The sequence below is a fragment of the Sus scrofa genome, chromosome 2 (genome assembly GCF_000003025.6).
Source record: "Sus scrofa isolate TJ Tabasco breed Duroc chromosome 2, Sscrofa11.1, whole genome shotgun sequence".
In the NCBI taxonomy this organism is placed as follows: domain Eukaryota; kingdom Metazoa; phylum Chordata; class Mammalia; order Artiodactyla; family Suidae; genus Sus; species Sus scrofa.
The window spans coordinates 70,676,956-70,700,909 of record NC_010444.4 but is presented as its reverse complement, the minus strand read 5'-3'; the positions used below and the strand labels follow the sequence as shown (position 1 = coordinate 70,700,909).

Here is a 23,954-nt window from a genome sequence, read left to right as displayed (position 1 = left end):
TATACAATTGACATATAACATGGTGCAGATTTAAGGTGCACAATGTGTTGATTTTATACACTTACGTACTGTAAAATGGTTACCACTATAGTGTTGGCTAACCCCTTCCTTCCATCACGTAGTTACCATTTCTCTTTTTGTGGCGAGAGCATTTAAGATTTGCTTTCTGGGAGTTTCTGTCATGGCTGAAGCAGAAACAAATTCAACTAGGAACCATGAGGTTGCAAGTTCGATCCCTGGCCTCACTCAGTGGGTTGAGGATCCTGTGTTGCTATGAGCTGTGGTGTAGGTCACAGATGCAGCTTGGATCTGATGTTGCTGTGGCTGTGGTGTAGGCCAGCAGCTGTAGCTCCAATTTGACCGCTAGCCTGGGAACCTCCATATGCCGTGGGTGCAGCCCTAAAAAAGCAAAAGACAAAAACAAAAACATCTTGATGTAGCACTTGGGGGCGTGGGCAGAGTAAGGAAACTGAGGCAAGGTGGCCTTGTGCCTCCAGTCCAGAACCCAACAGTCCAGGTGAAGTGGAGCAAGGACCCTGTACCTCTTTTCTGACCATGCTCCTTGCCATCATCACCTGTGATTGGCACCAGCCCCAGCTCCCAGCCATTATCTCATCTTTTTTGGGCACAGCGATTGGCCTAGGAATGGGCATGTAACCCATTCAGAGCCAATGGGAGGCAAGGAGAATTGCTGGGGATTTTGAGGAAGCATATTTTCCTTTTTTTTTTCCTTCTTTCTTTGGGGCAACTGGAAGAGACCTCCCCCACCCCCCAATCTGGCCCTAGATGGTATGGTGTGAGGATGGGAGAAATGGCAGTAGCTGTTTTGTGGATCACTGGGTTGTGATTGGGGCTGTAGTTGCTGTGTGGAGCCGGAATACAAAACCCAGGGTACCTATGATGAAAGAGGGAAGGTTTGGCGATATCCTGTGAGCATCTGGATCAAACCTCACCTGAAGCCGTCAGGCTTTCAGTTATGTAAGCCTATATTTATTGTAACAATGAAGTAATGATAATACCTGCCAAACCCTTATTCTAAGCACTTGTCATGTATTAACCTATTTAATTCCTCCAACAACCCTCTGAGGTAGGTATTACTATCCCCTTTGCACAATGAGGAAACTGAGGCACAGAGAGGTAAAGCAACTTGTCAAAGGCAACACAGTTGAGTGAGCAGAGCCAGGATCCTTGGACCCCTCATCTTGAATGAAATCCAACCTCCTGCTTCTATTGTTTATACCCAAAGGAACAATGTTAAATTCTAGGTGATGTCAGATGCTGCCCAACAGTCACTTTTTCTGGTGCCCAAACTCAGCCTCTGTCCACCTGTGCCAAATAGAAATGCAGAGACTGAGTTTGGGGTGAAGGAGAAAAAAAAATAGCTCTATTGCTTTGCCAAGCAAAGGAAGCCACAGCAGGCTAATGCCCTAAAGACTGTGCCACTCTTCATCCCTGGCATCCCCTCCCTTCCCTGATTAGCAACAGTTTGAACCTGCTTTTTGGAACTCAGGGACTATCATAGAGGCTGAAGCCCAGTCCTCAAAAATAAGAAATGGGGGAACAAAAGCTTGTGCGCCCAGGAGCCCCGCAGGGCTCTGCTTGGTTTTAGTATCATTGACAAAATTGTAAGATTTAGAGTATGAAACCTTTTTATATTGACTCTTGTTCTAACACTAAAGAATGAATCAGAAAATTAAGTGCATTAGTGGTATGACTTCGTGGCTTCCCAAATTGTACTCTGCAGATTTTTCAGCTTTATTAAATTTCGTACAGTTATGGGTCAGTTACTAATGTAAAAGAGTAATCCAAATTTCACCGTCTATATTTCTTTTATTACTTCGTTCATTTTATGATTATTGCTTAAAGTGAATTTATTTTATAGGGAGGAGGAATTTAAAAGTATTAATGTATGGAGAAGGCCACTAAGCTTGCATCAAATGTCTGTTGAAGGAATCCATGAAGGAGGGCGCAGTTCCACACCGCGCCCTCTAGGCGCCGCTGTTCCCAAATCAAGGCCCGCTTAGTCCCACCGCCGGGCGCAGGGCGATTCTTCCTCAAATCCGGCCAGGTTTTGGTCTCCATCACAGGATGCGGAGCATGCCTCAGGCTCTTCCCCACCTACAGATCCACATCCTGCCCCTGCAGCGTGTTTATCCACTCACCCCCCAATCCACTCACCACCCCAACTCTGGGGCCATGTGTGGGATCTTTCCTACAAGCAGCTCTACCCACGTCCCTCTTCCTTCCAGGGTTCCCCCCAAAAGGGTACATGCTGACTTCACCTCTGAGCCTTTGCAAGTGCTGTTCCTTCTCCTGAAATGCCCACAATCCCTGTTTACTGGTGTCCACTCAGAAAACTCATACTGTTGCTAAAGATTTAGACCCACTTTCTCCTGCGGACACGTTGCTTCAGCGTCCTGTGCCTCAGTTTCCTCTGATGGGAAAGCTGGATAGGGAGGGTATGTCTAGAGAAAGGAATCAGAAGACCTGCTGGAGTTTTCCTGTGGCACTGTGGGTTAAGGATTGTCACTCCAGCATCATCACTGCAGCTGCTTGGGTCGCTGCTTTTGCTTGGGTTCCATCCCTGGCCTGGGGAACTTCCACATATCGTAGGCATAGCCAAAAAAAAAAAAAAAAAAAAAAAAGAAAAGGTCTGTAAGGCACTGGGGAGCCACAGAAGATGTTTGAGCAGGAGAGTGTCCTCACATGTAAGGAGAGAAAGGGCTCTCTTCCTTTTGCCTCTTGCTCTAAGTAGAAGGGTCTTATGGGGCTCAAGTGAGAGGCTATAGCTTTGGCCAGCCCAGACCACTCCCTCTCTGAGTCACCAGTGGCTAGACCAGCGGGTCCCCCTCCCTGTGTGCCCTCCTAGTGGGGCCCCTTTGCTCCCAGGTGACCCCTCCTGAGCCTGAATCAGCCTACAGCACCTGCTCCCTGGGCAGACGCCAGGTGTGTGTGTGTGTGGGTGCAGCCCTGCGGGGAAAGCCACAAACTACAGGCGGGGGCCGGGGTGTCACCTCTACGGAAGCGCTGGTGACTCTACCGCAGAGGAGTCTGAGGCCCCACGCGGCTGATGTGGCTCACACAGGACTCACTGGGGACACAGAGACCAGGAGGTGAGGCTTGAAGGCTGGTCATCATCTAGGGGGCGGGGGGCCTCGGGAACCCCGCACTCAGACCACTGCCCCCTGCCTCATTGTCTCAGCCCCTTTGTCCCTGTAGACACCCCCCCACCCCGTTTTCAGCTTTCGCACCCTGCTCTTTCTGTATTTCTCTCTCTCTGGGTCTCTGGCTCTGAGGGTCTGTGTCTCTTTGGGTTTCTCTGTGTGACCCCGAACTGTGTGTCTCCCCGAACTGCGTGTCTCTCTGACTGCCACCATCTCTGTTGTTCCATTCAATCCCCAACTCTCTGGCCAGTACGGTTAGGGGACCACAGGCTTCTCTCCCTCTGCGGGCCCCATCCTCACCCTTCTTTTCAGCAGCTTCTGACCATGTTGCCCTGAGGGGGGCTTGCCTTGGGGAAGGCAGGGAGGGCCTGGCAGAGGTGGCATCCTGGACCAGGTCCCATGGAGCATCAGATTTCAGACCCTGATGCTGACATTCATTTTGGGGGCCCTCCTGCAGCGCCTTCTCCCTGAAACCCACCTTTCTCCTCACTTCTTGCCCTTTCTCCCATCACCGGGCTTCCGACCTCCTGTGGGGTGTCTCTGCTTCTTCTGTGGGTGTTGCCCGCACATCCGCCCCATCCCCCACATGGCGCAGCTGCTGATGGCTGTGGCCCAGCTCACTGTCACCTGGTCAGCACTAGTGGGATGAAACAGCACAGGCTCCATGCACCTCTGGAAGGGACCCAATAGTGTGGGTCCTTATGGGAGACTGCAGCCTATGAATGTGTATGTGTGGGAGAGTGGGAGTAGGGAGGGGTCTGGGAGAGGGGTTGAGGTTCAGAAGATGCTGTTTCAGGGACCAGGGAGGGTCTGCTTTTGGGTGGTTTTCTAGGGGTCTGGCTGTAGGGGTGGGTTGAATTTGTTCCTTGGGATTCTAACCGTTTTCTGAGATCTGGTGGTAAAGTAGCTCCAGTGCTGCGTAGACTGGTGGGTGTTTCTGCTCAGGGTCAATATGTTGTGAGGTCTGACTAGATACTGTATAGTGATCCAGTTACTGCAAAGACTTGAGGGTTGCTGAGGTCTAGCATGACAGCGGGGAGGACCTTGGGCTGTTGCTTGCTGAGCGTGGGGTTGTAATGTGTGGGCTGGTGTCCATCAGCTCCTTCTCTCCCTCTGCCTGCCTCTCCCCTTCCCTCTCTGCCTTTCCTGCTTCCTCTGTTGTCTCTTTCTCTCCGTCTCTGCCTTGCTCTGGCTCACCACAGTCCTCACTCATCCACACAATTTATTGAGCAATTACTCTGTGGCTACCAGCTGGTTGCGGCAGGTGCCTGGGAGCTCATGATTGGTGATCAGAGAGGAGTCGCTTGTTCTCTTGGAGCAAATGAGCAGGAAATTTGTGTCTCAGAGACCCCTTACCCCTGTCCCGGCCAGGTCTTGTTCCCTAAACTTCATCCATCTGCGGAGATCTCCTCATCTTGTCAAATGCCTCCTCCCCAAGCCCCTACCTGCCATCCTGCTTCCTGTCTCTATGAATCTAACTCCTCTAGGGATCCCCTAGGAGTGGAATCCAACAGTGTTTATCCTTTGTGATTGGCTTCTTTCATTGAGCATCATGTCCCCTGGGTTCAACCACCTTGTAGCATGTATCAGAATTCCCTTCCTTTTTAAGGCTGAGTAATATTCCATTGTTATGGATGGACCACATTTCATTTACCATTCACCCGTCGATGGACACTTGAGTTGCTTCCACCTTTTAGCTATTGTGAATCACTCTGCTATGAACATGGTGTACGACTATCTCTTCAAGGCCCTGTTTGCATTTCTGTTGTGTATATATTCAGATGTGGAATTGCTGGATCTTATAGTAATTCAATGTTTAATTTTTTGAGGAACCACCAGATTGTTTTCCATTTTCCATTCCCAACAACAATGTGCAAGGGTTCTAATTCTCCACATCCTTGCCAACATTTGTTATTTTCTGTTCTCTTATTTTAGTTTTTATGGCTGCACTGGTGGCATATGGAAAGTCCCAGGGTAGAGGTTGAATCTGAGCTGTAGCTGCCAGCCTAGGCCACACACACAGCAATGCAGAATCTGAGCAGCATCTGCAACCTACACCACAGCTCACAGCAATGTTGGGTTGTTACTGCTGAGCCACAGCGGGAACTCCCCTTTGCTCATTTTTATTTTAATTTTTAATTTTTTTTTCCTTTTTAGGGCCGCACTTGCGGCATATGGAGGTTCCCAGGCTAGGAGTTGAAACAGAACTGTAGCTGCCGGCCTACACCACAGCCACAGCAATGCCAGATCCTAGCCATGTCTTCAACCTATGCCATAGCTCACGACCGGATCCTTAACCCACTGAGTGAGGCCAGGGATTGAACCTGCAACCTCATGGTTTCTAATCAGATTTGTTTCCACTGTGCCATGACGGGAACTCCTCCTTTGCTCATTTTAATTAAAAAAAATTTTTTTGGGTCTTTTTGCCTTTTTCTGGGGCTGCACCTACAGCATATGGAGGTTCCCAGGCTAGGGGTCTAGTCAGAGCTGTAGCCACCGGCCTATGCCAGTCCTTTGCTCATTTTTAAATCAACTTTTTTGGGCAGTTGTTGTTATTGAGCTGTGGGAGTTCTCTCTATATTTTGGATATTACTCCCTTGTCAGATATATGATTTGCAAGTATTTCTTCCCATTCTGTGAGTTGCCTTTTTACTCTGTGGACAGTGTCTTTTGATGCACAGAAGCTGGGTCTGGGTGAAAGCTAGCCTGGGGATCTAGGGTTACAACCAGCACACTTCTGATCAAGGAGTCCCTGGGCCATCCAGACCTACCTGGTCTTTATAAATTGGCTTGGATGTTGGGACTTCCCCTAAAGCAGGGTTTCTCCACCACACACTATTGACATTTGGGGCTGGATAATCTTTGGTCCTGTATTTTGTGGGATGTTGAGCAGTAACCCTGGCCAGTAACACCCTCCCCTTGTGCTTGTCAACCAAATATGTCCCCAGACATTGACAAACAGCCCCTGGGTTTAGAACCAGCGTCCTCAAGCTGGAGGGTGGTGGGAGGCTGCTTAGGGATTTGCAGAGGAGCAGTCAGGAGCCCTGGTGGTATTGAAGGTGAGCAAGCCTCAGTCTCCTCACCTGTGGAATGGGAGCCTGGGGCTGGGGTGGGGGGCATGCCAAGATTCAGTGTACTTATTTATTCAACAAGTATTTATCAAGCACCTACCATGTGCCAGGTCCTGGATTGGAGATATCCTGGGGAGAGGAAACCCAGGCCCTGGCTCCATGGGAGAGAGAGGTTGGCCAATTCATTACACAAGCGAATGTAAAATTACTCCGATGATAAATGCTAAGAGGCAGAAACTCCTTGTGTTCACTAGGTGCAGAGTAGGGGCACTGGATCTATCCTGGGAAGTCAGAAAGGACTTCTTGGAGAAGTTTCCATCCAAGGATGAGAACAAGGAAACTAGGAGAGCAGGGGAAGACCATTCCAGGCAGTGCAACTGCACGTGAAAAGGTCCTGTGGTGAGTCTGGGAGGTCAGAAGGCCAGAGTGGTTGGAGCTTGGAGGGGACCAGCTCCATCTGGACTGTGGAGGGTTCCCTGGGTGGGGCGAGGGAGTGTGGTCTTGATCTGTTGAGGGTTTTAACCTGGGAAGTGGCATAATCTGATTTGTGTGGTGAAAAGATCCCTCCAGCAGATAGTGTCTGTAAAGTGCTTAGCACAAGCAGGGCTGGGCACCCAGATAGGGCCCGGATGCTGCCCGTGGGGGGTGGGGGTACCCAGAGAAGTCACAGGGTCCAGTCCCTGCCTCTTGAGTTCCCCAGGGACAGCTCTGGCCTGTCTCTAGGGACCATAGTGTGTCTGAGCTGGGGGTGGGGGCTGGGATGTCCCCACTTTAGGTACAATTGCTGAGATGTGGGAGAGGCCAGTACCCCTGGGGTGGAGGGCCGGCTCCCAGGGATGGAAGCTGCTTCTCTCAGTACACTCTCAGCCTGGCTCATCAAAGAGAGACTGAGGCCCCAAGGGCTTCTTAGACACCGAGTCCTGAGCCAGGATCTGCATCTTTTCCTCAAGGTGCCTTTGGGACCTGCCACACCTCCAGCCATATCTCATGGATCAAAACAGTGAGCTCTGGGCTCCAGCTGCCCAGGTTCCAAACCTACCCATGACAAACTGGGTGACTCTGGGCAAGACCTGTACCTCTCTTGAGCCTCTGTGGCCAAAAGGGGAGAAGCTGCCTTCCAGGGAAGTTGTGGGAATTAAACAAGGTCGTTCATACACACTTCATTCATGCACTCATTAAGTGCTTATATGAACAGTTGTTAAGCACCTACTGTGTGCCAAGTGCTGATATAGGCACTGGGGACACAGAGGGGTTCCGTGCCTGTCCTCAGGGGCTGGCGTTCTAGTGGCAGAGACAGACACTAAACAAATTGACCAGTAATTAAAAAGTAGGGGACTGAGGCATTCCTGCCATGACTCAGTGGTTAAGAACCCAACTAATGTCCATAGGATGAGGGTTTGATTCCTGGCCTTGCTCAGTGGGTTAAGGATCCAGCTTTGCCATGAGCTGCGGTGTAGGTGCAGACATGGCTTGGATCCTGAGTTGCTGTGGCTGTGGTGTAGGCCAGCAGCTGCAGCTCTGTCCGATTCGACTCCTAACCTGGGAACTTCCATATGCCGTGCATGCAACCCCGAGTCCCCCCAAAAGTAGGGGACTGATAAATTCACTGAATAAACACAAAGCAGGACAAAAAGGAGAGAAAATGAATGGGGGTGTGGGTGTGGGTGTGGGTGTGGGTAGAGATTCAGCCCGAGGGTCAAGGGCAGGCCTTACTGAAACAGTGAGACCTGAAGGAGGTGAGGAAGGGGCCATGTGAGTATCTGGCGGAACAGCATTCTGGACAGAGGGAACAGCCCATGCAAAGACCCTGAGGCAGGGCTGTGTCTGGTATGTTGGGGGAATAGTGAGGAGGCCTGTGTGGTTGGAGCAGGGTGAGCCAGAGGAGTCACAGCTGCTAGGCTCCGTGTAAGATTAAAATGTATATAGGGCCTGGTGGGCCTGGATGGGGTCTGGCCACCTGCAGGGCCATTTGAGGACTCAGGTGCCCAGAAGACAGCCCTTCTAGTAGGAACCAGAGCAGGAGCAGGGGCTCCTAGTTCTGGGTCATGTAGCACCTCTGAGCTCCCTTCCCTTGGGTCTGGGTGGTGACTGGGGCCGGGTGCCTTACCCCTTTCTGGTGATACCACCTCTAGACTGGACTCCAGCCTGCCAGGCAAGGAGAATCTGAGGCTCCTCTCATTCTGGGGGTTGTTCTGGTGTGAGCTGGAGAGAGAGGGGGAGGTGAAACCCGAGAGACCTGTCTGGCCAGGGACAGAGGGCTTAAGGTCCCCGAGATGAATTTTTTCCTTGTAAGTTGCAGGAGGTGAATTTCCATTGAGTTGAGGCTCCCAGGGTGGGTGACATGGGCCTGCCGCTCCATCAGACCCATGAGCTCTGGGAGCCCCCCTGAAGTTCTTGGAGTTGATAAACAGAACATTTAAACATTTGGGGACTCCACGTGTATCTCGATTACTTACTAATCCAGGCACCAGCCATTTACCCATTTGACAGGTGAAAAGGCCTAGACTCTAGGAAGCCCAGGCTCTTGTCTAAGTGGCACAGCAGGGATGGAACCCTTGGTCTGGCTTTTGACACCCCCTCCCCCTATCAAGCCTGTTCCTGGCTCCGGGTCTCCAAATGGGCTCATGGGCTGGGGGCACAGATACCAACTGCTTCCGGCCTCTTCCTGTGCCCTGGGAGGGGAGGGGGGAGCAGGGAGGGCCGACTGCAGACCCAGAGTGCCTTGCATTTTTTCCCCTTGAAATCTGAGTTCTCGCATGGGGTTCTCGGTTTTAGAAGTCGGTTTCACTGGGCCTTTTATGAGGTAGGGCTTCGCTCAGAGTGAGAGTGCAGGGCTCTGAGGTTCTATCGGGTGCCTTGAACCTTGTGAGAGTGTAGCCTCTTGGGACTCTGAGGCTCTTCTGTGGAATGGGCTGGGCTGCACCAGGGCCGTGGGAACAGCCCCTCCAGATCCCTTGTCTTTCCTGGGCTGCCCTCTGAGTCAGAGGAAAGCCACATGGAACAGCTTGGGAGGAAGGAACCTGCTTCATCTCAGGTCCCTGGAGTCTGAGCAGGGAAGGGTGGGAAGTCAGAGAGAGGGACTGAGAGAAGCAGTGTCTGACCCCCACTCCCCCCCTCTTGCATACCTCCTGTGATGAGCAGCTTGTTACCTCTCAAGGCAGTCTGCTGGGTTTATGAGCTGAAAATTTTAGAAAATTCTTTCAGATGCTGGCCGCCAACTCTACCTTTATTCCCCTCTTCATGGTCTTTACTTTGCCTTCTGGGACCACACAGAGCATACCCCTTCTCCAAATATTTCACTCCTGTGTTTTTTGGAGTGTTTTTTTGTTTGTTTATTTTTTGTTTTTCTGGTCTTTTTTCCTTTTCTACGGCCACACCCGTGGCATATGGAGGTTCCCAGGCTAGGGGTCCAATCAGAGCTGTAGCTGCTGGCCATGCCAGATCTGAGCTGTGTCTGTGACTTACACCACAGCTCACGGCAACACCGGATCCTTAACCCACTGAGCAAGGCCAGGGATCGAACCTGCAACCCCATGGTTTCTAGTCTGATTTGTTAACCACTGAGCCACGATGGGAACGCCCATGGAGTGAAACAGTGATCATGGTGGGAAGGAAGAGACACCTTTCCTCTTCAAACAGGGTATGAGCCCAACTTTGTTGCCTTTTGCCTAATTACTTTTCCAGGAAGCAATTTACACCTCCACCTTCCAGATACAGGCATGCCCATTTCACCACATCCTTGCTAGCACTGGGCTTTATTGTTTCTTACATCTTTGCCAGTTTCAACTGGGGAAAACAATATCTCATTGTGTAAATGAAAACAAATAAATATTTCTCTTATAGGGGATGGGGTGAACAATTTTTTCAGATATGCATGGCCCATATGAAAGCCACCTCTTGCCTGTAAGTGTTAAGAAGTCTTATACCCACTGGAGAGTTTGTGGTTGTTTCCAGCTCCCCTCTTAGCACAGAGCAAAGGGAAAGCTTGTGGGCTCCTTCTGCCCATGTGGGTGGGGAATTTGTGAGGCTGCCTACCATCTTTTCTTTGATTCATCTTTTTTGCTTCCTTTTTTTTTTTTTTTGTCTTTTTAAAGTTTTAAATTTCTCTCTCCTGTGTTGGTGGCTGAGACCTCAAATGACTGTAGTTTGTCCTCATCTGGGATGGCTTTGGGCTCAAAGAAGGGGTTTGCTAAGCCCCAGGAAGGTTTTCTCTGTGGGATCAGCTGGATATGCCAGGTGTCTTATATACCCAACTTCCTATTTAATTCTCAAAACATTCGCATGTCAGGTGAGGAATCTGAGGCTCAGAGACCAGCACCCTGTGGCCAATATTGGCTATTCCTTTTAGTTTCTCTCAGTCAATTCCTCTTCTGACACCAAGATTTTGTTTAACTAAATTCTAATGTGGAGGAGAGGACTGTCCATCTCTCCACACTCCTTGTCCCACCCTGCCAAGACAGGGGACTGAAGCCCTGTTTCTCATTAGGGAGAAATTTTGATGTCCAGCTCAGCTGCAACCTTGTAATGTGGGAAAGGAAAGAAAAACAGGAAAGAGAGGGGGAAGCCACAGAATACCCTTGGAGAGCTACGAATGGCCTCAAGGCTCTGGGTCTTCATTTCTGATTCTACTAGTCAACCCATCTCTTGAGTTTTTTCTTGGCAACTACATGTATCGTATCTGAGCTATTAGTTCTTTTTTCATGTCTACCTGTTTTTGTTTCATAACCTCCTGTTCTTACTTTATGGCTAGTATTCCCTCCTTTACCTTTTTTTAAATTAGAAAAATGTTTTTGCCTCTACCTTTTTGAATCACTTAATCTATTCATTGTAAAACTCTTTGAAGATTGCACTGATTATCTCTATTTCCGCAGATGTAAATTCTTCCAGTTGGGGAGTTTGTGGCAATTTCATGAAGTGGCCGTGGATTCCTCATCTCTTCCAGATATCTTCCCCTGTCTTCTGAGTCTTCTGAGAATGTGTGTCCTTGACCTTGTATATTAGGGGGCCCTATACTTCCATGAGTAGGGTCACCCTTGTCACTGGGCACCTCTGCTTTGGTCTCTGGTTCATGTTGGCCCTTCCCTGTCATTTCCAAGTGTTTGGGGGAGGAAGGGGAAGGTCTCAGGGTGTACTTGGTCCTCCATCTTCAACGGAAGTCCAATCTCATCATCTGATACCATTGCATTAGGTGATCTCCAAGGGTTCTAGGGATATTTTCAACACAGACTGGGGTTTGACAGCAGAAGCCTAGTGGTAGAGGGTTCTAACACCACCAAGACCAAATAAAAAGTGGCCATGTGGCTTGTTCTGTAGTATTATTATGTACTGGTTCTTTTTTTTTTTTTTTTTTTTTTTTGCTTTTTAGGCCCACACCACAGCATATGGAGTTTCCCAGGCTAGGGGTGGAGTCAGAGCTGTAGCTGCCAGCCTACACCACAGCCACAGCAACGAGGGATCCTAGCTGTCTTCGACCTACACCATAGCTCATGGCAATGCCGGATCCTTAATCCACTGAGCAAGGTCAGGGATCGAACCTGCGTCCTCATGGATCCTAGTCAGATTCGTTAACCACTGAGCCATGATGGGAACTCCTGTACTGGCTCTTAATACATACAGTCTCATTTATTCTTTACAGAACCAATGAGGTAGGTACTACTATTACCCTCATATTAGATGAGGCATCGGAAGCTCAGAGGGGTGATGTGACTCACTCAGACACACTCAGCTGGGAAGGAGAATCTGAGCCTGGTAGAGGAGATTTAAGCTCTTTACTCTGTCCATCCAGTACATCCTCCCAGCAGCAGGGGTGTGTTCATCTCAACCCTGTCCCATTAGCTGTGCAGTTTCTAGGCCCCTTTTCCCTCTAGGGCACATGAACTTCTCCTCTTCAGAGGTGCTAAATGAACTCCAAACTGTGTCCTCAGTGGAAGAAATGGGGAAAAACTGAGAAGTTTTGTCGGTTACAAGTAGATTCTGGCTCTGCCAATTCATCTGTTTGTGTGTGTGTGTGTGTGTGTGTGTGTGTGTGTGTGTGTGTGTGTTTTGCTGTTCAGCGCAGCACCTGTGGCATGTGGAGGTTCCCAGGCTAGGGTTCGAATCGGAGCTGCAGCTATCAGCCTACGCCAATCACAGCAACATGGGATTCAAGCCGTGTCTGTGACCTACCCCACAGCTCATGGCAATGCTGGATTCCTAACCTGCTGGGCGAGGCCAGGGATTGAACCCCCATCCTCATGGTTACTAATCAGGTTCATTACCACTGAGCCACAACAGGAACTCCTGATCATCTGTTTTTTAATCTGTCAAATGAAGATAATGAGTGAATGTTTCTTTTTGAGTGGTGGTAAGCTCGGAGTGAGACATTGCAGGTGCCTGGCACGTAGTAGGGCTCAACAAACCCTACTGTCTCCTTAGAGGAAAATAGACTGGAAAGCAGAGGGATGAGAGTGTTGACCTGTCAAATCCTCAAAGCGTCTTAGGGGCCACAGAGAAGATGAGTTACTCATGGATAGACGAAGAGAGTACATTCGAACTGGAGTCAGTTTCCATTGTGGCTCAGTGGGTTAAGAACCTGATATAGACTCCTCGAAGATGCAGGTTCAATCCTTGGCCTCGCTCAGTTGGTTAAGGATCCGGTGTTGCTGCAGCTTGGGTCACAGACATGACTGGGATCTGGCATTGCTGTGGCCGTGGCGTAGGCTGGCAGCTGCAGCTCCAATTCGACCCCTAGCCTGGAAACTTCCATGTGCTGCAGGAGCAGCCCTAAAAAGAAAAGAAAAGGAAACAAAGAAGGAAAGAAAGAGAACAGGGAAAAATCTAGAGAGGGTATTTTAACTCCATTCCAAGAAGACCTTCTTGACCAAGAAAGGTCACCAGACTCACAGCTGCTGACTTTAGTGAATGAGTTCCCCATTGCTCAGGGGAATCAAGAAGAGCTTAGATTGCCAGTGGTCAGGGAGGCTGTGGAGGCTGATGGGGCTGGGGTGAAGTTGTGCTGGGCCATCTCTGAGGGAGACCCTCTTCCTGTTTCCTCACCCCCTGTGGCTGCTTCACAAAGAGTGTCCCCTCTCTCGCCTGCCCCCCATTAGCGCCTCCTCAAAAGACCACAGGAAGGCCCAGCCCAGGCTTCTCTGAGTCTTCTCTAAATAAACTCGAGCGGCTGAGATATCTACTGCCCCATCTCCCTCTGGGTTCCTGTGGAGGTGTCGGGGGTGGTGGTTAGGGGGGCTCAGGCCAAGCCACAGAGAGTGGGGACTCAGGCAGGGAGGTGCACAGTGAGGCTGAGCCCCTGTCTGCCTCACTGGCTTGGTGTGAGAACTGCCTGTCCCCCTTTGAGCTGACTGCTGACCCATGCTCTGCCTTCTTCCCTGGACATCTTCTGGCTTTGTCTTGGCTTAGAGCACTCCTGGGCTCTTTCCTCCCTTTCCAGACCAAATGGCCCCTGGCTTAGTGATCTTTGGGCTTGCCTGCGACCCCCATCCTCTCTTCTAGAGCTAAGATGGTGCCTTCTGGATGCTGACCCCAGGGACCTGGGATATGCCTTTCATCCCCACCAACTCCTGGCTTTGTGAAGTCAGGGAGGCTGTTTGATTTTCCTCTGCTGCCCTGGTAACCACCTCAGGACCTGGCACAGTGTTGTACGAGTGAATGTCTAAATATGCATCCAAAGTGTCTAGTGAAGTAGCTATTTCAGGGCAGAATACATTTGAGAACTTCCATGTCAAGCAAAAATTAAACTTTTTTTTTTTTTTTGCAGGACTTCTCAGAGCCTTTAACAATTCTCCTTTGTGATTTCCATAGAAGGAACAAGGAATGCAATATTTCTCAAATGTATTTATACCTTTTTTTTTTTTTTTTTTTTGGCGGAATGCTATCACCACTTTTTTTTGTTTTGACCACTGGGGTTCTTTTTTTCTTGTTGATGGTTGTTCAGCAGTCAGTTCTGATTTTGGTGTTTTCAGGAGAGGAGGTGAACTGAAGTCCTTTATTCCATCTTGTCTCTTCTCCCTCTTAGCAGAGATGTAATCGAAGGCAAGTTCTGTACCCCATGCAGACAGAGTCCAAACAATACCAAGACTTTGGAGTTTGGAGCAGAGAAAGGTCTATTGCAGGGTTGAGAAAAGACATGGATGGCTCATGATCAAAACCCCCAAACTCTGCCATTGGGTTCTTGAGAATGTACTTTGAGAAATGTGGATTTAAGATCACAGTCAGAATTCCTAGGACCATTATTTGACCATTTATGCCTCTATCCTTTTCAAACACCACCTTCGGAGTTCCCATTGTGGCACAGTGGAAATGAATCCAACTAGTATCCACGAGGATGCAGGTTCCATCCCTGGCTTTGCTCAGTGCGTTGGGGATCTGACGTTACTGTGAGCTGTGGCGTAAGTTCCCGACATGACTTGGATCCCGAGTTGCTGTGGTTGTGGCTGTGGCAGCTGTAGCTCCAATTTGACCCCTAGTCTGGGATGCAGGTCCTAAAAAAAAAAAAACAGCAAAAAACCACGACCTGTGTTAGCTTATGCAGACACAGACATTGATGCCAAGAGTTGTTAGCACAGAATAAAAGATTAAATCACACAATAGCATTGAAGAAGAAAAACTGCACTCTCAATTCAAGAAAGCTATTAGAGTTTATCTAAAAATGAGTGCTGAGTTTCCTGGTGGCCAAAACAAACAGGGCGATGAAGTGGGTTTCATAGTTTTTTTTAAAATATCTAATTTATTTTGTAGTTTTATTTTAATTTTATAGTATAGTTGATTTACAGTGATGTGTCAATTTCTTCTGTATAGCATAGTGACCCAGTCATACACATATATACATTTTTTTCTCATACTACCTTCCTTCATGTTCTATCCCAAGAATTTGGATATAGTTTCCTGTGCTGTACAGTAGGACTTTGTTGCCTACCCATTCTAAATGAAAATAGTTTGCATATAGTAACCCCAAACTCCCAGTCCATCCCACTCCCTCCCTCCTCCCCCTTGGCAACCGCAAGTATGTTCTCTACGTCTGTGAGTCTGTTTCCGTTTTGTAAATAGTTTCGTTTGTGCTGTATGTTAGATTCCACATATAAGTTATATAGAATTTGTCTTTCTCTTCCTGACTTACTTCACTTAGTATGAGAATCTCTAGTTGCATCCATGTTGCTGCAAATGGCATTGGTTGGTTCTTTTTTATGACCAAGTAGTATTCCATTGTATATATGTACCACATCTTCTTAATCCATTCATCGTTTTAGGTTGGCAGTTCAGCAGGAGGACCCAACATTCTCTATGTGCGAACAAATTTCCATTTTCATTCATGTATGCATCTATTCACTTATTCAACAAATGTTTATTGTTATTATTTACCAACTATTCCTTATGAGCACGATGCCAGGTACAGGGATACAACACAAAAAGAGATATATAGCTGCCCTTGTGGAGGTTAGTCAAGGGTTTTTGGAACAAAGATGGCAGCTCTTGATGCCCACTCTTCCCTGGAGCCTGAGCTGAGTTCTCAGGCATAACCCTCATACCTCGAGCTGGTTTTTCTCTCTGCTTGTTTTGCATCAGAATCACAGAGGGTGATGAAATCCTGGGTGCAGGGAACCCAGGAGGTTGAAAAAGCCCAGCCCTTTCTGTTAGAATTTTCAGGAAAACCAATGTGGGAAACTACACTGAGGCAAAGGAAGTGTTCACCCATCCTTGGGGTATCCCCGAGGCCCTGGGTATCTTTTCTGAGTTCTACCCTGGGATTTGAGAATCTAATGGTTTTGATCCTTTTAACTGTCTGCACATATTCTTTTTTTTTAATTTTTAAAAATATTTTCTTTTCTTTTTATGGCCAATCCTGTGGCGTATGTAAGTTCCCAGGCTAGGGATCGAATTGGAGCTGTGGCTGTTGGTCTACACCACAGTCACAGCAACTGGATCTGTGCCACATCTATGATGTACACTGCAGCTTGCAGCAATGCTGGATCTTTAATCCACTGAGAGGATCCTTAACTGGCTGAGCGAGGCCAGGGATTGAACCTGCATCCTCATAGATACTACATTGTGTTCTTAACTGGCTGAGCCACAGTGGGAGCTCCTGCCCCTATTCTTTTTTTCTTTTCTTTTTTTTTTTTATGGCCTATGTGGCATATGGAAGTTTCCAGGCTAGGGGTTGAATCAGAGCTGCAGCTGCCAGCCTACGCTACAGCCACAGCAATGTGGGATCTGAGCGGCGTCTGTGACCTACACCACAGCTCATGGTAAGGCCGGATCCTTAACCCCCTGAGTGAGGCCAGGGATCGAAGCGGAATCCTCATGGATGCTAGTCGGTTTCGTAACCTGCTGAGCCAGGACAGGAACTCCCATCCTTCCCCTGTTCTTAACATTTTGGTTCTTCAATGCTAGGCTCCTGGGAAGTTCTTGCTGATTGCTTTTTTCTTGGTTGGATAGATGTATAGAGTCACAGAGGGTTATATAAATGAACAAATGGGTTTGTGGAAGGATAACAGGCACATAGGAGGGATTTGTTGGGTGAATGAGAGAATGGAGGAGAAGGTGGATGAGTGGGACCTGTGAATGAATGGATGGAAATATTCATTCAGTGACTCTATGGATGGGAAGATGCCTGACACTTAGTAAAGACATATCATTATTATTAAAATATCTTTAGTGTGGTAAAACACACTAGCATAAAATTTACTGTCTTAACAGTTTTTAAGTTCAGTGGTATTAACTACATGCATGTGTCATGTATTGTGCAGACATCACCACCATCCATCTTCGTAACTCTTCTCATCTTCTAAAACCAAAACTCTGCATACATTAAACACCAGCTCCCTGTTCCCCTCCCCCAGCCCCTGGCAAGCAGCATTCTATATTCTGTCTTTATGGTTTTGACTGCTTTTATTTTATAATTAATTATTATTATTATTATTATTATTATTATTTTGTCTTTTTGCCTTTTCTAGAGCTGCTCCGACGGCATATGGAGGTTCTCAGGCCAGGGGTCTAATCAGAGCTGTAGCCGCCGGCCTATACCACAGCCACAGAAACGTGGGATCCAAGCCGCGTCTGCAACCTACATCACAGGTCATGGCAATGCCAGATCCTTAACCCACTGAGCAAGGGCAGGGATTGAACCCACAACCTCATGGTTCCTAGTCAGATTCGTTAACCACTGCGCCACATGGGAACTCCGATTTGACTGTTTTTAGTACCTCCTAGAAGTGGAATCATACAGTATTTGTCCCTTTGTCACTAGCTTACTTCATTGAGCTTAAGGCCTTTAAGGCTCATCCATGTTGTAATGTGTGTCAGAATTTCCTTCCTTTTAAGGCTGAATAATATTCTATTGTATGGATGGACCATATTTTGCCTATTCATTCATCTGCTGATGGACACTTGGGTTGCTTCCACTTTTTGGCTATTGTGCTTTATTTATTTTATTTTTTTTTCAGGGCCGCACCCACGGCATATGGACGTTCCCAGGCTAGGGGTCCAATTGGAGCTACAGCTGCTGGCCTACGCCAGAGCCACAGCAACGCCAGATCCGAGCCTCGTCTGTGACCTACACCACAGCTCATGGCAACGCTGGATCCTTAACCCACTGAACAAGGCCAGGAATCGAATCTGCAACCTCATGTTTCCTAGTTGGATTTGTTTCTGCTGTACCACGACGGGAACTCCTTGGCTATTGTGAATAATACTCCCATGAACTTGGGTATACAAATATTTATTTGAGACTCTGCTTTCCATTCTTTCAGGTATTCCTAGAAGTAGAATTGCTGAATCATATGGTAATTCTATGTTTAATTTTTTGAGGAACCGTCATACTGTTTTTCACAATAGCCACGCTGTTTTACATTCCCACCAACACCACCAAAAGTTCATAAGGGTTCCAATTTCTCCACATCCTGGCCAAACCTTGCTATTTTTTGTTGTTTTGATTGTAGCCATCAGAAGAGGTGTGAGTTGGTATCTCATTGTGGTTTTGATTTGCATTTCCCTAAAGGTTAGTGACATTGAACATCTTTTCATGTGCTTTTTAGCCATTTATTCAGCTCCTTTGGAGAAATGTCTCAAATTCTTTGCACTTTTTTTTTTTTTTTGTCTTTTTAGGGCTCCACCCTCGGCATATGGAGGTTCCCAGGCTAGGGGTTGAATCGAAGCTGCAGCCGCTGGCCTACACCACAGCTGCAGCAACACCAGATCCAAGCTGCATCGGCACCCTACACCACAGCTCGTGGCAACACCAGATCCTTTAACCCACTGAGTGAGGCCAGGGATCGAACCCACATCCTCATGCATACTAGTCAGATTCTTAACCAGCTGAGCCATAACAGCAGTTCCCCTTAGCCCATTTTTAAATTGGGCTGTTTGCTTGCTATTTTTGTTGTTGTTGAGTTTTCTATAGTCTGGATATTAATCCCTATATAATCTGGATATTATATCAAATATATAATTTGCAAATATTTTCTCCCATTCTGTGGGGTGACTTTTTATTCTGTGGAGAGTGTCTTTTGGTGCCCAAAGTTTAAAAATGTTTATGAAGTCCAATTTGTCTAATTTTACTTTTACCTGTAGGCCTAATATTTTTATTTAATTTATGCTATGGCCACACCCATGGCATCAATAAAATAAATAATATTTCTGTGTCAGGGGTTGAATCTGAGCCCCAGCTACATAAATGCTGGATCCTTTAACCCCCTGCACCCAGTGGGGGGTCGAACTCTCATCACAGCAGCACCCTGAGCCCCTGCAGTTGGATTCTTAACCCACTTGGCCACAGTGGGAACTCCACAATATTATTTTTGAAATGAAGCTATCAGTGAGTGAATGGGCAGTTGGATGAGTGAGTGCTGGGAGATGGACAGAAGATTGTCCAGCTGGATGAGGGCTAGATGGGTTTTTGGAGGAATAGATGGAAGGGGAAATAGATGGTGGTGGGGTGGATGAATGGACGAATGATTGGATAGGTGGGTAGAGGGATGGACAGATGGACAGTTGAGTGAGTGGGTGGGTGAATAGATGACTTTATGAATATATAGCTAGTGTGATGGGAAGGTGCAAAACTCTGGCTGCAGATGGAGCTCTTGGAGGACAACCTTGGCACTTTTCAGATGATCCCTGGTTTATTTTCTGACCCCACCTTGGCTTGGTTTAATTCCATGGACCCACATTTTCTTTTTCTAGGTTCAGCTTTCCTCCTCTGTCCCTCTGGGTCTCCAAGAATCTCACGCCAGAGTTCAGATTGAACTGAGCCTTTGGCTTGTCTGCTGACCTTCTCAGCGGTAAGAACTCCTGGGAAGGGGCCTGCATTCTCCTGCGGATACTGATGCCCAGCATTTCATGATGAATGTTGTCTGCTTTTAAGCCTTATGGGAGCCAAGTGGCCTCTCTCTGGCAGCCTCACGAATTTCTTCATCCGGCATTAAACCAGCTCCCCACACTCTCTGCTCCCCGCTTCTGCCTCCTCGCTGGTTTGCAGCCCAATGCCCACTCCACCCACGCCGCTCCCCTACCATGGACGGTGGAGACCCAGGATAAATTAGAGGAAGGAGTCATCCAGATCAGCCCCTCCTGCCTCTAGTCCAAGAACTTTTTTCTCTTCCCCAGGCCCTCCAGGCAGTCATGGATATGGATCTCTTGGCCCTGGACGTACCCCAGAGTCGCAGCAAGATCCTGCACAGAGCGCAGGGCCGGGGCCCTGCTGTGCGTCGCCAGAGGGAGTTCATGCCAGAAGAGAAGAAGGACACGGTTTACTGGGAGAAGCGGAGGAAGAACAACGAAGCGGCCAAGAGATCCCGGGAGAAGCGGCGTCTCAATGACGCGGCCCTCGAAGGCAGGCTGGCCGCCTTGCTCGAGGAGAACGCTCTGCTCAGGGCTGAGCTGCGGGTGCTCAAGCATCGTTTTGGCCTCCTGCCCTCCATTGGTGGTACCCGGACCCTGCCCACTCTGCTATGGGAACCCCCCTGGACTGGAGACCCCTGCTCAAGGGCTGAACAGCACCTGTCTCTTCCTGGCTCCCATGGCTGCCTCTTGAGACCGTGTTCCCTGGACGCTGGGGTTCCAGGATGTTGGGGCTGCCTGGTGGCTCACAAGTGGGCTGGCCAGGCCACTTCCCCCAGATCCCTCCAGGACCCCACACCCTCTGCCCCCAAGAAAATGGACATGGCTTTGCAGGCTGCCCTTCCAGCTGCCTTCTTCAGCTGTCACCTCCTGGATAGGCATGGGGGGCCCAGATCAGAGCTCAGGCCCTGCTGGGGGCTGTGGTCACCTGTGCCCACTGGTTGCCGGGTCTCAGGGCCCTCAGATGTGTTGCTGACACCCAGTGCTGATCCCTTGGGGTTACCTGCTGGGGTGGCCTGTCCTGTTTCAGGGAATGATCCAGAGGGTCTGGCACAGCCCTCCCTGCCCCACAAATTGCGTATCAAGTCCCGAGCCTCAGGCAGAGTACCTCGATGTTGGGAGGGTGGCCGGGGCCCCATCTGAGGTAGTAGTTGGTACTGAGTGTGGGTTTGTCTGGGGGTATGAGTAGCTTGACCTTGACTCAGCTCCCAGACTGGGCAAAGCCTGCGGGAGGTAGGGGGCACCCTGTCTGGGGGTAGGATCCACTTCTCAGTGTTCAGACCATTCTTTTAAGAGGAAAGACTGGGGTACCTTTATCATACCATGGCTTCTATCCTGCCTAAAATATTTACTTTGGGTAGTCACTTTTTCTTCCTTCCTCTTTCCATCTACCCATCTATCCATCCATCCATCCACCCATCTATCTACTAATTTGTCCGTACATCCATCCATCCACCCACCCACCCACCCACTCATCTACACATTTGTCCATCTATCCATCCATCCATCCATCCTTCCTTCCATCTATCTATTCAGTTATCTAACCACTCAGCCATCTAACCACACCCATTTACTCGTCAACTCACCCACCCACCCATCCATTTTTCCTTCTTTCCTTCAATCTATGGATCCATCCACCTAACCACTTAGCTATGAGTCTATACACCTATCAGTTCATCCATTCATCTATATACCCACATGTCCACCCAGTTGTCTATTCTTTTATTCATTTAACCACTTGTTCATCTGCTCATTTGGTCACCATTCATTCATTCATTCATTCTTTCACTCATTTATTTATAATTCATTTGTTCCCTCACTTACCCCACTTATAAACTGTGTGCCCCTCGCTCCCTGCCCAGCTTAGTAACAAGTGTGAGGAAACCTTCCTGGCTTTGGGGTTCCTGTTCTAGGGGTGGGGGTGGGGGCTTGGGAACAGACATACTGAGAGCCATACTGAAGGAGGAGGTAACGTCTCAGGATGTCTGACTCATTTCCTAGAGTCCTTGGTGGGCTTGCTTACCACCCAATTTGGGGATCAGATTTACCCAGTTCAGATGGCTTCCTCTATGTGTTGGGTCAGGGACCTGAGCCACTGAAACTGGCCATCAATATCTGGAAAGGGGTGGTGGTGTCAGTTTCCTCTCTTCAGCACATACACTCCGAACTGGATGGGAGAAAAGACCACTCTCCAGTGACCTTGGAACCCCCAGAGCTCATTAAGGCCCCCTCCTCTCTTCCTCACTCAGGTCCTTCTTTTTGAAAAACAAACGAACAGAATCCTTTCAGAGTATCTGTTGGATTCTGGACAGAAAGATCCCAATTCCAATGGTGGGCAGGGCTGGCACCTCTTGATTGGTGCCATTGCTGAGAACTGGACGGTCCTGTCAACCTCAGGTGCTTCAAGGACAACCCCCCACCCCAGGTTCAGGGGCTGGGCTAATTCTCAGCCACCCCAGGTTTATCATTGTCTCAAACTGTGAGAACTGTGCTGGCTAGGAGTCCTGCCCTTCATGGGCAACATGGGGCACCCTGCACATCACGGCCTGGCCCTCCTCTGCAAGCTCCTCCCTCGTTCGGGTCCCTCACCTGGTTCTCAGCCCTCTGGCATAAGTAGAGAACAGGGAGGCAGCCAGGCCTCTTATCCTTCTGGTCACAGCTGCAGCGGTCAGCCATGGGGGCTCTGTCTTTCTGAGGACCTGTACTTCCAGCTTAGCTACTGGCCCTGGGCAAGGACAGGGGAGGTACCCAGTGCCCTGCCTTTTCTCTGACCTTTGGGCTGGGCTTGGAGACTTACATCTCCCAAAAATGTCCTAGGGAGCTAGGAAGGAGGACTGCCTGGAGGAGGGAGCTCTGGCCTCTCCTTTGTCAGCCAGCTTCCATAGCTGGGAGAGGGTAGACTGGGGGTGCAGAGGAGCCAAATCTCAACACGAAGATGCCACAGAGTTTTGGCTGATCCTGAACAGAGGCCTTTAATGCAGCCCTGGCCCTGGAAATAGTGAAAAATGCTAACAGAGAGGGAAGGAGGAAGTGGGGCATAGCATCCCGCAGCTGGGAGATGTGGGTAGATTGGTGCTTCCTTCTGGTGATTCCATGCAGCTGGTGCATCTGAAGTGTCTGGGCCCTGCTCGCTCATACCCCACACACTCAGGGGAGTGAGGCTCTTCGTCCTTAGGTGACTCAAGCCCCCTTTAACCTTCCAGCTCTAGTTGGAAAAGCCCAGAGAAGTATATTTTTGTCTTGTTTAAGGATCCTTTCATGTCTCAAGGTCATAAAGTCTCCTAAATGTTCTCGTAAATGTTTTTGAGTTTTGCTTTGCCCATCTCTTTAGCTCTCTCTTTCTCTCCCACCCTGTATCATGAAGTGCCATCATTCAAACGTCTTTGATCAAAAGAATCATTATTCAAATGTCTTTGATCACAAATGCTTATTTAATTGCAGACCTCTTTCCAGGAGATAGGCCTTGGAATATTTTTTACCTTTCTTTTTTTTTAGGGTGGCACCCACGGCAAATGGAGCTTCCCAGGCTAAGGGTCAAATCAGAGCTACAGCTGCAGGCCTACATCACAGCCACAGCAATGCTGGATTCAAGCTGCATCTGCAACCTACACTGCTGCTTGTGGCAACGCTGGATCCTTAACTTGCTGAGCGAGGCCAGAGCTCAAACCCGCGTCTTATGGATACTAGTTGGGTTCTTAACCCACTGAGCCATAATGGAAACGCCTCTTGGAATCTTCTTTTTTTTTGGTCTTTTGTCTTTTTTGTGCCACACCTGTGGCATATGGAGGTTTCCAGGTTAGGGGTCGAATTGGAGCTGTCGCTGCCGGCCTATGCCACAGCCACAGCCACAGCCACATGGGATCTGGGCCTCATCTGCAACCTACATCACAGCTCATGGCAACTTTGGATTCCTAAGCCACTGATCGAGGCCAGGGATTGAATCCTCATCCTCATGGATCCTAGTCGGGTTGGCTAGCTACTGGGCCACGATGGGAACTCGGTCTCTTGGAATCTTCTTGCTAGCACCCAGGTGATTCTGATCATCAGACCAGTTTGGGAAAATCTGGCTTGGGGTTAGAAGACGGTTTGGTAGCTGGGCAGGAGCAGTACTCCATCCTGGCTGGGTGGTCTAGCTCATATCATTGAGTGTCCCTTGTTTATCTGTAAGTGGGGATTCCGAATGTGCTCATCCTGCAGATACTTCTTGTGAGATTGAGAAGAGGTACATTAATGGCTGGACACAGAGTCTTTCTCTGGAAACTCAGTCATTTTATCCTCATGGAGAATATAACTAATCCTGTTTTCTTTTTCACTCTGGCCACCAGGGGGCTTGAGGCTAGATGCAAGCAGGCTGCCAAGGAGGCTCTGCCATTAGGGCTCAATCATAACT

At 48.7% G+C, this 23,954-nt stretch overlaps 1 protein-coding gene across 2 annotated transcripts; it reads left to right on the top strand.

Annotated features, from left to right (window-relative positions):
* On the top strand, positions 2,969–22,862 carry LOC102167936. Of its 2 annotated transcripts, none has more exons than XM_013987390.2 (4): positions 2,969–3,113; positions 6,490–6,634; positions 19,409–19,506; positions 19,832–22,862. In XM_013987390.2, the coding sequence occupies exon 4, from the start codon at positions 19,847–19,849 to the stop codon at positions 20,705–20,707; it is 861 nt and encodes a 286-aa protein (XP_013842844.1). In that variant the 5' UTR covers positions 2,969–3,113; positions 6,490–6,634; positions 19,409–19,506; positions 19,832–19,846; the 3' UTR covers positions 20,708–22,862. The 2 variants fall into 2 exon arrangements, with proteins under 2 accessions (XP_013842844.1, XP_013842842.1); XM_013987388.2 differs by lacking the exon at positions 2,969–3,113 and adding an exon at positions 3,756–3,890.